The 14,192-nt window shown below is 41.0% G+C and overlaps 1 protein-coding gene across 1 annotated transcript in view; it reads left to right on the forward strand.

Moving 5' to 3' along the window:
• Positions 1 to 9,001, forward strand: part of LOC104956799 (ADAM metallopeptidase with thrombospondin type 1 motif, 12) — a 21,418-nt gene extending 12,417 nt beyond the window's left edge. Inside the window, exons 14-24 of the mRNA XM_010784341.1 lie at positions 1,564 to 1,644; positions 2,494 to 2,738; positions 3,129 to 3,270; positions 3,390 to 3,516; positions 4,066 to 4,276; positions 4,366 to 5,550; positions 6,434 to 6,586; positions 6,742 to 6,918; positions 7,383 to 7,529; positions 7,669 to 7,822; positions 7,985 to 9,001. Of these exons, the coding sequence (XP_010782643.1) occupies positions 1,564 to 1,644; positions 2,494 to 2,738; positions 3,129 to 3,270; positions 3,390 to 3,516; positions 4,066 to 4,276; positions 4,366 to 5,550; positions 6,434 to 6,586; positions 6,742 to 6,918; positions 7,383 to 7,529; positions 7,669 to 7,822; positions 7,985 to 8,100 (2,738 nt within the window). The 3' untranslated portion in view covers positions 8,101 to 9,001. The remainder of the gene's footprint in view (positions 1 to 1,563; positions 1,645 to 2,493; positions 2,739 to 3,128; positions 3,271 to 3,389; positions 3,517 to 4,065; positions 4,277 to 4,365; positions 5,551 to 6,433; positions 6,587 to 6,741; positions 6,919 to 7,382; positions 7,530 to 7,668; positions 7,823 to 7,984) is intronic.
• Positions 9,002 to 14,192: the final 5,191 nt, after the last annotated feature.

The raw sequence follows: 14,192 nt of genomic DNA on the forward strand, positions 1-14,192 counted from the left end.
CTCAGTTACGGTATCACGGTCGAATGGCGGGAAGTGGTGTGTGGTGTGTGTGTGTGTGTGTGTGGTGTGTGTGTGTGTGTGTGTGTGTGTGTGTGTGTGTGTGTGTTGGTGTCGTGTGTGTGGGTGTGTGTGTGTGTGATGGTGTGTGTGTGTTGTTGTTTATATGTCTGTGTCTTGTCCCAGTGTATTAAAAAAAAAAAACCCTTTTTCTCAAAAAAAAAAAAAAACGTGTCTTTTTTCTTTTTTCCGTTAGGGAAGAAGTTGAAAAGTGAAATTAAAATGACTTAGGGGGGGGGACTAAAAGGGGAGGAAAATTTTTTGGGGTTTCCGGTTTGTTTAATGGAACGGGGGTTTTGTGAAGGGCAAAAAAAACTTTTTTTTAGCGTCTTTTAAACAAAAAAAAAAAAAAAAAGACCTTGAAAAAAAACAAAACCCAAAAAAAAATAAAAAAAAGGTTTTAACCTTTCCGTTTGCCCCCTCCAAAAAAGGGTAATAAAAAAAAGACAGGTTTTTTTCTTCCACCACGGGTTTTTTCGGCGGGTAGGCCGCGCTGAAGCAATGACACAAAAGGCCCAACTTGTTAAATTGAGGTTGCTGAACCCCAAAAAGGCTTTGTTCACACCGCTTTCCGCCACCGAAGGTTTTCTGTCCCCCCCCCAAAAAAAAAAATGACTTTTCCTTACCAAAAAAAACCTTTTCCCCAACCCCCCCCTTTTTCCTCTTCTTAAATTTCGAAAATGAAAAAAATTTTAGGAAAGGGCAAGGAAAAAGGTGGTGAAAGGTTTTTGGGTAGGGGAAGGTTCCCAATTTTGAGACACCCCCCCTCCGGGAACGTTTTCGGACCAGGCTTGCGGGTTTTCAGCCCAAAGAAGTAACTCTTTTTCTTTTTCTTCCTCAGTAATTTTAAAAAAAAATTTTGGCCCTTCTTCTTAACGGACCCCCCTGTTCGAACAACACACCTTTTTTTTGGTCCTTAAAAAACCCCCCCTGAAGGCGGCGGCCCAAACCGAAAGTTTTTTTTTTTTACCTTTTGTTTGTTTCAAAAGGGTCTTTTGGTAGGACGGCAACAAGGGTTGCCTCACCCCCCCAACGGGGTTTTTCCCATTCTAGAAACACCCCCCGACCCCAAAATTTTCTCTGTCCCCCTTTAGGTCAAAAAAAAAAAAAAAAAAAAAAAAAAAATATGCTTCAACTTTCACTCTTTGTTTTTTTTTTTAAACCGAAGAAGGAACACGTGTTTGGGAAGAAGTTTTTAAATATAACCACTTGGCGACAAAAAGAACAAAAACCAAAAGAAACATATAAAAAAAACAACAAACCACACCAACAAACCAAACACAAACCAACCCCACACCACAAAACACCACCAAAACACAACAAACCACAACCCCACCAAAACAACCCACAACCACAACCAAAACACACACACACACACAACAAACCCACACCAAACTACACACACAAACCAACACACAACACCAACACCCACACAACCAAACACTAACTTTTTCCCGCCCATCCGGGAAAAAACCAACCCCTGAATACCGGTTTAATCACCTGGAGAGGATCGCTGCGGGGTCTGTTTGGGTGACGGCACAAGCTGTGAGACGGTCTACAAGTCGTTTGATGAAGAAGAAGGCTTTGGTAAGTTTGACACGATGAATTTTTGAGCAAATTGAATTATCCAGACCTAAGATTTAATGAGGAGGATCTTTGATATACCCACCAGACGAGTGTGATATAGCAGAATTTTAATTTATGTCTACAGGCAGAAAGTCATTTCAGGACAGTTCATTAGCATTACTCCAATGTTTTGTGCTGCTGTTGTCATGGCAGCCTTCTTGTCCACAAGGTGCAGCTGTTTGTCCTGCTGGTGTTTGTGTGTGTGTGCGAGTGTGTGTCTTCAGGCCCATGCTTTTGTTCAGCTAAATCGTATCTATATCTGACATATCTTTGGCTAATTTAAAAAAAAGTATAACTCACATGCAGAGTCAACACACGGCAAAATTAATCGAGAAAGAGTCTCTAAAACAATAAAAAAAAGTTCTTCCTTCTTTGCCTCTCTTTCTCTCTGCCTGTGTGTTTGCCCCGCACAGCATCCTTTCCAGATAACCAGCCCAGATGTGTAAGACTTCAAAAGGCTTAGACCCGGGGAAAACCTCCCCCTCCTTTGCACAAACACAGAAACACACACACCTTCCCACAAACATCATTAAACTCCAGAGACCAACTCATAGCTGCTTTCGTCCTCCCCCATCCAGCCCCCCATCCACACACAATAAAAAACAGAGACAAGGCAGTGCCCCCCACGCCGAATACGCACACGTACACTCACACACACACACACATGCCAACCACCCCCACAGACTGAGCCCACCCTCTATTAAAGATCAGAGAGAAACTGTCTGGTAGTCTGGATGTGAGTGTGGCAGCAGCCATGGTGGGCCATCCATTACCTCGCGGTGACTCTGACTCCCCTTTCCACTCTCCCAGGGTACATGGACGTGGGTGTGATACCTGAGGGGGCGCGGGACATCCTGGTAAAGGAAGTGGAGGAAGCAGGTAACTTCCTGGTTCTGAAGACCGAGACCTCTGAGGAGTATTTTCTCAATGGCAACTTTATCATCCAGTGGAATGGGGAGTACCAGGCCGGCGGGACGACATTCTACTACGAACGCAGCGGGAACATGGAGAACCTCACGGCGCCTGGACCCACCTCACATCCCGTCATGCTGCAGGTAGGGTCAATCTGAGTGAAGGGTCTTTGTTTTTTGTAGTTTTTAAAAATGTTTGTATTTGAGAGGTATATAGCATTAATCAGAAATCCACATTGTAACTCAGTGTCTTTTGAGGGTGGTTTCAACCAATCAGGGATAGAGAAAGGGACTTAGAGGATAGCCAACCATTCAGAGCATGCACATGTTGCATGTTTTCCAAATGAGCCTAAACATATCTGCGTGAAGGATTAGATCACAATAAATACAGACAATATATAAGCAATTGTTCTCTCAAATACTCAAAGACACCAGATACTAAAATGAAATTGAAGGGGAATTGAACATTTGTTTGTGTGTCCAATATTTCATGTTGAAATCATACTCTACATTAAAATTCATGTGGCTGTCCAGTTGCTGTTCCAGGAGAAAAACCCAGGTATAAAGTACGAGTACATCATCAAGAAGACAAAAGGGACAGGAAATGAGGTCATCGAACCCATCTACAGGTGGAGGCACGGGGCATGGACTGACTGCAGCACCACCTGTGGCTTAGGTTGGTGTTGCATTAGACAAAAGGGATCGTCATTCTAAACATTTGTGATGCTAAATAATTTCAGTGACATTTAAGTAACGGCCTGGTCATTCCGCTTTCTGTATTCCTGGCTGCTTTAGGTCAGCAGCACCAGCCTGTGCGGTGCTTTGAGATGGACGTGGGTGTAGTGGATGAGTCTCTGTGTGACCCGGCCAGCCGTCTGGAAGACAGAATCCGAAAATGCAAGATTATGGATTGTCCTGCAAGGTCCTCACTCTCAAATGCTCTTTCACTGTTTTTCAGTCACTGTCAGTATATTTTGACTTGGAAACGTATTGGTTATTGAACCTCAATACTGTTTTTGTCAAATGTGTTTGTAGAACATATTTAAAAATGCCAAGTAATGACAGTCGTTACTTGGCATCTATGGCCTGGACAGATTTATAGTCTTGTTTACTGAAACAGTTTGTGATTTGTGTGCATTGGGCTAGTTTTATCTTGCATGGTTCATTGTGTTTTGAGAGCATATCAAATGTTGTAAGTTGTTGTATGGAAAAAAATGTGGTTGTGTAGAAAAACATATGTTTTCCTTAAAGCAATGTATTCCAAAATGCATGGTTTTGGTTTCAGAACCAAAAGTCTGATTTTATTGGCAATAGTATCAAACATTTAGAAATGATAAGCAGCCCTCTTCATTGTCAGAAGATGACCCAATCATCTGCTTGCCATCTGCTCCCCATTTATTTAAAAAAGACAATCAAATCTCATCTTTCTGGTTTATTCACCCTAATTCTCTGTCCATCCCCTCTTTCCCAGGTGGTGGGTGGGCGGCTGGCAGCAGTGTACATCCACCTGTGGATCTGATGGGGTACGGCAGCGAACGGTGCTCTGTGTTCGGACAGTCTCAGGGGAGGAAAGGGTGCTCCACCCTGCCGAGTGCAAGCATCTCCTAAAACCCAAACCTGTGGTGCCGTGCAACAGAGATGTACCCTGTGGTCTGAACTGGGTTGTCAGCAACTGGGAAGAGGTAGGGTCATTTTTTTAACCGATGATTTGTTTTTTATATTACTGCCTTTTCTGAGTTAATGTATCATTTGTGTTGTTCCTTCTCTGTAGTGCCCAGTCACATGTGGAGGCAGTGTTCGATCACGTTCAGTCGTATGTGCACCAAAGAAGACCTGCGACCTCTCAACTAAACCTCGGACCAGATCACTGTGTGCCCTACAGAGTTGCCCTAACTCAGGTCTTCGTAGACGCCCCGGCCCTCCTCCTAAATACCGCCAATTGTACCCTCCTAAGAGCAGCCCCACCAACCACTTCACGCCCATGCCTACCTGGACTCCCCCGAGCACCATGGCCACATCTGCACCCACAGCTGCTGTCACTGTGAGGAAAAAAACAACCACCAAAGAAGCTACAACAGCTTTCATCTCTACCACCGCTTCCCCTCTAACCCCTCAAACCACAATCCCTGAAATCATAGACACAGATGATTATGAGCCCAATGTTCACATGAGAAAAAATGAGGATAAGAGAGGGAAAGTCTTCCCATCTAAAGTCAATTCTGCTGAAAAGGACATAAAAACTAAAGGCATTGTAAAGGTAAAAGTTCAGGAGGAGGGAGAGGAGGGCAGTACACCAAATGTGGGGATGTATACTCCAGGATATGATTATGCTGTTGATGATAGGACAACAGAGGAGGAGGGTATTATTGACCTGGATGTTTCCACATCTACACCCCTGAGAAATCCTCTTAAATCAACCACACCAACACTACATATCCTTATTACACCCACTTTACAAACAAATCCGCCTGCCGTGCACACAACCAAAGCACCCACCACCTACCCCGCCCCACACACCAGTACTGAATCATGGGCAAAGACCACTCAACACTATCCCTTCTCAGATCAACACACAACCTCTCGTATTAACCCACACAGCCCCTGGACACGCAGGGTTCCCCTCACCACTCCCAGATATCACACAGTACCATCAAAATCTGGTTTCAACATAACACAAGCGTCTTCCACAACTAGAAGAAAACCTTTCACCACTGCAGCAACCCCCAAGTCTACAGTGAAGATCATTAAACAAAAGAAGCCTGCAGTGACACCAAGGAAAACCAGTTCTACCACTGGTCCTAAAAATCCCTCTTCCTCGTCTAAAGGAAGTCGCACCAAGAACAAAAACCAGCGACCAGAAGATCCCACAAGCAGCTCCGTCAGTGACAAAAGCAAGCAGATGGCAAGAGAGCCAGTCAGCATGGATATGTTCTGGGTCGTAGGAAACTGGAGCGAGGTGGGTACAGATGTTTTATGCCCATATTATCTTTCATTATTAAGAATCAGACAAGAAAATGGACTTGTTTTCCAAAGAAATCACATTAATGCTGGCCATATTATAAGATAAATCTTAATTTTTTGAGATGCTCCTTCCATAAATACCATGACTCTTATAAAGTGAAAAGCTTTGAAAAACCTGAAGTTTACCACATGCTGTGGCATATGATGCAGACAGATGTAAACATTGTTGTATGTGTGACGTTTTTTGATTGTCAATCGACTGTAGTCATCACTCTTTTTTTTCTGAATGTTTGGCCTTGGTAAACATTCACTTGCAAAGCTAGGAGAGACCGTAAAAAACAGTGTCACGCACACAACTGAATTAAAGTCTGTTCTGTAAGCTCTATCTACCTTCTCTGGAGGTCAACCAATGCTGGGTGATGGAAAAGGGTCACTAATGTGCCACATATATGATTTAGTCCAAAAATGTCACCACAGAAATCCAGTCCGTACTGCTGCTAATGCAAGCGCTCTCCTCAGTGGACAATAGGCTGTGATGTTGTGTTACCTCATTCAGCAATCAATAGTGACTTACCTCATATTTCATTTAATATCTTCAAGTTTGTCGGTCAAGTAAAAGTAATTTTCAAAGGCTTCTTCGTGGTAGGAAATCAAATGATGTATGATTTAGAACATGGTTATGGGATGATCTTTTATCAGGAAGAAACAGGCCCAAAATGCACAGAAAGAGATTTTTTAAATTTCTGGTTGTTTTTTTATTAAGATTTGCCAAATATTTTCTTTTCAATATTATTGCCTCACATGTCTCTTTTAAAAATGTGTCCATCAAAGTATTCACATAAACCCAAGGCAAGTTCTAATAAGAACACGTTCCTCAGTGTTCAACAACATGTGGGATTGGAGCAATATGGAGGACAGTAACATGCAGCTCCCAGAATGATGAGGACTGTGCCAGCAAGAAGAGACCTGAGCCCGCGCGCACGTGTCACCTGCAGCCCTGTGCCACCTGGCAAAGTGGCAGCTGGAGCAAGGTGAGTAACGTTAGATTTCCTCCAGTCACCGAATCCGAGAACTTTACTCAATACTTAATCATCCGTTACTTTTCCAAATGATGAAATGGGTTTGTTGAGTTCTCAAGTGCCAGGTCTTTCTAAGGCATTCAATTTCACCATGATGTTCTCCACAGTGTCCTGAAAACTGTGCATTGGTGGGAAGGAGGTACCGTGAAGTCCAGTGTATGGATTCTCAGAGTAAACGTCCCCTCAGACCTTTCCACTGTCAAGCTGTGTCCAGCAGACCCCTCAGCACCCTGACCTGCCCCCACAAGCCCTGTATGACCTGGAGCACATCACCCTGGGGACCGGTAGGACCATTTTACACATCCAATCTCTTTATGTTACAATTTAGCAAACTATTTTTCACTAGGTTTTAAAAAAAAAGGAATATCCATGTTTATCTATTTTTCAATAATAATCAAAGAGTTTTGATTTTATTTTCCAAGATTTGAAAGTATACAGACTTAAGGTAGATGCAGATATCTTCATAATTTGAGAGAACTAAACCATTCATGTTTTTTCTAGAAACCATTTTCACTAAAGGCCATAACTAATGTTCACATGATGTAGCCCCTACTAAATGAATAACATTATCAACTTAGTTTAAAGTGTATAACAAAACAAGTCAAATTCAATCAAATATTACATTGAGGATTTAGGGTATTCTAGTGGCGTTGTCACAGCCAAATGTGTGAGTATTGTCACATTTATTTCCCAAAATATATGGATTTTACAATTACGCACCTTCCTTATATCCCTGTGTTTCCCTCAGTGCTCTGGAAGCTGTGATGAAGGTGTCCATGAACGGCTGGTGTACTGTCCTGAGCCTCATCGCTGCAGCACCACACTGAAGCCAAACAGCACACAGCCCTGCAGTCTAAAGCCCTGCACCGACTGGAGGGCCGAGGACTGGGAGGAGGTCAGGCTCACATCATCAATATTTACCCAGAGCAATGAGGGCATTTCAAAATGTTGTTCATAAAAACATGTCTGGCAGTTTAATATTCCTAGAAGTGGACCTGATGACCATGATTATCATTTTTTGTGTGTCTTTGCAGTGCTCTGTGAGCTGTGGTGGGGGTCAGCAGCAGCGTGAAGTCAACTGTTTGAGTGAGCAGGATATGGCCGTCATGCCCAACAGCCTCTGTGAGACGATATCCAAACCAGAAACACTCAGGAAGTGCAATATGCAGGAATGCAAGACCAACACAGGTTTGTACGCAACGATCAGTCTGTCTAGTAGCCTAGCAGGGCCACTATGGGCACACTTATTTGTAACTAACCTCACCCTAAATCACCTTAACTAAAAATAAATATGACCTGTCCTGCAGTGTTTCATGGCATTTGACGTCTGTCTCATGTTCCTTCTTGCAGGTGCAGTTTGCAGGAAAAACACCATGACCTCTCGCTTCTGTGACAAGCTGAGGCTGCTGGGTCGCTGCTCCCTCAGGTCCATCCAAAGACAGTGTTGTGTCACCTGTCGGCCTTAGCCAGGGTTACACACCCACATATGTATCAAAATCAACACATCCGGACTACAGTCACACTTACTGTACTGTCTTGCTACACTGATATATAACCATTCCATCAACAGTTTGACACGTCCAAACCAAATAGCATCAACGAGCACACGTTAATCAGCACAAATAAAACCTGGATCGACTCACATTTTATATCGTGATAAGTACATAAAGAAATGTATATAGTGAGCAAGAGAACAAGCCAAAAACACTGATGAGGAATGAATCTAGGGACAAATCTCAGAGCTTAATGTTAATAGATTAATGTTGAGGTGAGCAGAAATGCTTATTGTGATTCAAATATTTCTGCTGTCAATATTTATTTTGTTACATTTTTTTTTATGAATTAACAGCCACATTTGGATTTGGACGGATTTTTAAGGACAGTGTTCAAAATATACCATAACTTAAAAAGTATTTACTTGTTCAAAGTACAATAATTCAGTAGAAACATACTGAAAAAAAAAACATGAAAGTAAATCAAAAGAGTAATTTAGTAGAAAATCACAATTCAAGTTCAAGCGTTACTCCTACACAACTGTGATACATGTGCCTTTATAATCAAGGAGCTGATGATTCACAACTATACACTAAAGTTACCAGTTATATTTTTATTATAATAGTAACAGGTAAAAAGAGAATGTAAATAACGTTTTTTTTAGACTTCTAATTGTTCAATTGTTAATAGCAATAATTAACTGTATTTTTTCTTTTATATTTTTCTTTTTTCTGCTTGAATTGTGGTTTCATCCTCAGAGTTGGCACTGTGTGTTTACATTTTCCTGGGTACAAGTTCCTGTTTTAGTCATTTTTTGTTACGATTGTCAATGTTAATTAAAACCTGTGTTGCTCCTCCTCCTAGTGTGAGATTGACCAATGAGAAAGAGGTGCTGCAGGCCATCCCTCTCAGGTCCCTTCTTTGTTTGTATGATGTTGCACAGGCATTACCATTGTCATGCATATGGTACGTCACCTTGACTAATTTTTACCTTATGTTTTCTATAATAAATGTGACAATAAAACATGAATTGTTTTGGGTTTTTTCCCCTGATTTTCTACATTTAAAGCAACGTATGTAAACATTCAATTTTAGCCTGTAACTTTTGACTGCAAATATTGTGTCACCTGGCCAAATAGCTGACAGCATAGTATCATAACATCATATAAAGGAAGGAGTCAGATTGGTTTGTTAACAACTTCGCAAGCAGCAATAACAATAGCCATGCAATAGGCCTGTTTTGGATGTGCTCTGCATTAGTGTAGGCTATTACTGTTTGGTATGATGCAGTCAAGCTACTCTGGTTGATTTAAATCCAACCGATTATTTATATATATTATTAATAATCCTATTCAAATCTGTAACATGGAACTTCCTGGAGAAAGAAGAAGTTGATGATTACGCATGAGGCACAAGCATTGCTGGAATACCATAGTATAAATAACCCTTCTTTGCATCAGCGTCTTCTGCTTTCTGACCTTTCATGTCAGCAAGGTCATTCTCGTCTGAGAGTGCCAGATGCTGCTGGATGTGTAACACCAGAATCGGCAGCAGCGGGCTCTGTTTCAGGGATCGGGTTCAGCTGGCCCAGATTTCCCAGGATCCTCTGTGCCAGATAACTTGACACGGACGGACACTGCCCCGCTGCATGCCTCGTTCTGCTATCATTCGAGCCAGAGACCAAGAGTTAGTCAGCTGTAATGGAAGGAGTAACACGATACTAGGTAAATGTAGCTCATGTCCTAAAAACCAGCAGTGTGTGTGTGTGTGTGTGGGGGGGGGCTGTGTGTGTTTGTATGTGTGTGTAATGCGTGTTATCATGACGAAGCAAACCATCAAGTTGTATTACATAACATCTCTCATGCTGTGACATCATTGTGTGTTGCTTTATTTGTAGAATTGCACACTTCAGAAAGAAGCTATTTCAATTTTAAACTCATAAGGAAATGCATGGGTAATATAAAATATCAGATTATGATTTAACTGTGTATTTACTCTTCATAGAAAATTTATTTCAATGCTTATTTATGATTTGAAAGGTCCAACAAGGGCTTTAGACATCTTAGTAAATGACCTAACGGAATCATTTAGGATTAACAGAAGACATAGATCTGAGCGATCCAACAAAAAGTCAATTAGCAAGCCTTGTGGATGAAAGAATAAAAATGCTAGCTTTATTTATATCGATATATCTAAAAACAAAACATCCTTTAATTGCAGATGTCAGTGACTTATCTGGCACAGCTCAATTCCAGCTGTAAAAAACAACAACAACGTAAGTGGTTAGTGTTTGGTTGTTCTCTGAAAATGGCAATAATTGTCGTAAAATTACTTTTAACAGCTCAAGCAACGCACTGCATGTGTTTTTCTGCCAAACAATTGTGGTTTTGGATTCGATGTTTGAGTGTTTACTTCATTGTTTGTAGATTTTCCAGACTTTCTCTGCACTACACAGTAGCAAACTGATGTTGGCTCCACAGGTTTACTGCCTATTATAGTAATGGTGAAAGTATGCCTGATTGGCAGGTAAGTGGTAAATACAAAATGTCACTGTTAAGTGGGCACAAATGTATTAGATATTCGTCATTAGGGATGGGCAGTTTGCATACAATGTCCCACTATGTTACTTTGTATTATTATATCAATATGTATTAAAAAAGGGATACAAATTCACAGACTATTAGAATATTAGAAATCTAACTATTTCCATAGACTTTGCAACAATGCTAATATAACGCACTAAAATATATTTTAAAAGCTTATTGGTAACTTTGTCAAAAAATGTACGGAAGGTTGACAAATATTTATTTATCTTAGTACTAGGAGAGTGCATATTGTCTTATTGTCTGTCATTCTACTCATTATAATACAAAGTTTGCCTGTAAAATGTGACCACGTGTTGCCCGAGAAGACATAGGACAGTTGGAGAGCCGCAGTTGATCCAGTGACTGAGCTGTAAGTAAATTCCTCTGCCCTGCTGAAACTGACACTCAGCAGAGGAGGATGATGTTGGTGCCTGTTCAGGAGGGGGAAGATAACATGACGAACATCAAATGATCACAGTAAAGCAGGAAAAGCAACCTCATCTTGTAGGTTACCAGACACTCCCCAACACATCGGCCAGGAACACATTAAATATTTACATTTGATGACCAACAGAAGAAAAGAAAAAAAAGGCCTCGAGCCTGAGCCAAGCATCTGTTTGCATGTTGTGTCTTTGCAACATGAGGTAACACATTTTTCTGTGATCAATGAAAAGCTTTAAAGTACCATTAAAGGATAATGTTACTTTAATCTGCCAGTTAAGCCCAAATCCCAGTGTAAATGCAGATAGGGGCTGGAGGAAGCAGGCAGTGGAATGTAATCCGTGCACCGACTGGCTGTTGGTTTGGAGGAAGAAGTCAGGTCTGGTGGCTCTCATCTGGACTCCATCAGGCTGCATGTCCCCGGGCGGTGAGACTGGCATCCCTGTACCGGGCCTGTTCCTTTATTAAAGCCTCGGCCTCCTCTGACCCAGCACACACACAGAGCGAGCCCCAGGGGAACACAGACAGACACACACATGGTTCCCATAGGTCAGTTAGGTTGTTTGTGAGATGTGCGTTTGATTCCCTCGTGGCCACATATGGATTTGAGTTTAGGTACATCGGAGTGAGGGGCTTTGCTGTGTAAAACATCTGCTTAATGATAGTGTACCAAAAGGGAGGGGCAATTATGCTCACAAGGAGGCCAAGCTAAATCAGAGACACATGACATGAATAAGGCACATTTCTACAGTATGACTGGCTAATGCGACATAGTATGTAACAGAAAAACAGATTGCATGGTACTCAGGGCTCGATCCACCTGCTAAAGGATCCGCATTAAGCAAACTCAAGAGGCCAAAACGTAGCTTCAGGAAGAAACCCAAACTAAGTTGGATATGGATTAAATTGGTATGTTACACTTCTATCTCACGTCTAAGACTGATTCAACCCAATAACATTGTTGCTCTAACCTTTTGAGTTCAAGCATGTTGTTATCAAGAAAATAAAATCATTAGACACAGGAAGTGATGCATTTAAAGCCGGCGGGCGACAACAGTTCAAACAGAACCAACTGCGTAGTTTGCATGAGCAACAAGGCCATCATGGCTTTTACAGGAAGATAAAGTAACGAGATCCAAAGAGGGCAAGATTGTACCAAGATAAACCACAGTTGGTAGGTTCTGTGATAGAAATAATGTATGATTTAATAATAATAAAAGAGAAGAACAAAGCTGATACATTAGCAACTGTCTGCTTGTTTGTTTTTCCTTGATCCTAACTTGTTCCTGTTTGAACTCAAATAAAAATGTAAATGTATTCACATAATTATTGAGTTAAAGGCAGCACTGAATACAACTAAAATAACACTTGATGCTTTCTTTACTTTATAAAAATAAATGCAGAAAAATAAGAGTTTGCTTTTGACAAGCTAACTTACATGAAACGCTAAAAGTACAAAAGAGAATCTTTCCATGTGTTTCCCCTCGATTCCTTTTTCTTTTTGGCATTTTGTACTGTGTGAAATCAAATCTCTGCTGACGCATATACATTTTCAGTATTCGAGTTTTCATTGCCTTTATTGTAATTATGTTCTGTTTTTGAGAATAGCGTAATAACCCAGCTAGAGCCACAGCCTGTAGGGAGGGATCAGAAGCACATTTGTCTGTTCTACTGCCTATTGTTTTGAACTTTGAAATGCAATTCAGGGATAGATCTATAAAGATACACTAAATGCAAAAGCTGTAGAGCAGGGAAGAGATGAGACCATCTCCAGACCCTGCAAATCTCACTTATATTGCATTTAGGAGATAAAACACAGGCACGGTTACGTTTATAAAGAATTTGCTCCTTGGCCTCTAAAGAAATCCTGCAAATCATTGCAGGCCCACATCCCTCTGAGGCACCTACAGAGGACATTACTGTCTTAGTGGAAAGAACAGTAAGAGCTGACTCTTCAGTCTCTGATCCCTTATCTGAGAATCTGACCATGCCTCCAATGTGAAATCATTTAGTGGGAATGCTGACACAGCATTTCAACTATCTGTTATGCTACGCACGAAATTCTTTATTATTCCGCCGGATTATTTTGCACCTCTTCTTCTCCCACATTCCACATCACAGAAACTCTGTTCAAACATCAAAACGTTCAACTCGGTCGGGAATCGATGGCTATTACTTTTATCATTCATAACTTTCATAATTCCAGAGATACGTCCCATAATTCATCACATTTTTAACATGGAAGTCAATGGAGAAACTCTTCAGACTTGAACAATCTTCATGCAACTTCAACTGCTAACTGCTCCTTCATACTTTCACTCAGAAATCTAATTCCACCTTTAAAATGTTACACATCTTTCTGACATTATTCATCTAACACAACTTTTAATTCTGATTTGCACTTTTAGAGATATTCAACATTGTTCAGACCTTGGTAAAGAGGCCTTCTTCAGATTTTAGAGTGTGTGGTGTCACAGCTAGGAGGACAGATTTAATTTTGCCTTCATATTTTCTTTTAAACCTGCCATAATGCCCAAACCCTACATTCTTGAGACATAATTTTTCATGAGAAACGTAGGAAAACATCTCGTAGCTTGAAAAATAAAAAAATATTAAGCAAAATAATTAAACAAAATGCCTCTTGAGGGCATGAAGTGACAAAAACTTTCAACATGTCTCCATTAAACCCCATTGTAAGTTCAGCCTCATCTTTCCCCACCACAGCAGCCGCACACCTTTAGTTAATCTGCCAAAAAGGCCAAATTATTAACCCGAAAGTACACAAAAAGTACACTTCAGATGCTCAAGTTCCTTGACATGCTTCACGTTTTGAAATTTCACCGATATCTGTTACGGTTCTTCAACAAAACGTTCACATGTAAGAGGTTTATCTCTCATTCAGAACAATGAAAATGCTCTCCTCTCACTGATTACTGCACATCACCATGGAAACCTTTGATCTCTGGACACGTCTTGGCTCAAATATAAACACCTGTGTCATGGAACACGATGATGTCATAACTCCAACTGACATGCTC

This window comes from Notothenia coriiceps, unplaced genomic scaffold (assembly GCF_000735185.1).
Source record: "Notothenia coriiceps isolate Sejong01 unplaced genomic scaffold, NC01 NC01_scaffold00026375, whole genome shotgun sequence".
In the NCBI taxonomy this organism is placed as follows: Eukaryota; Metazoa; Chordata; class Actinopteri; order Perciformes; family Nototheniidae; genus Notothenia; species Notothenia coriiceps.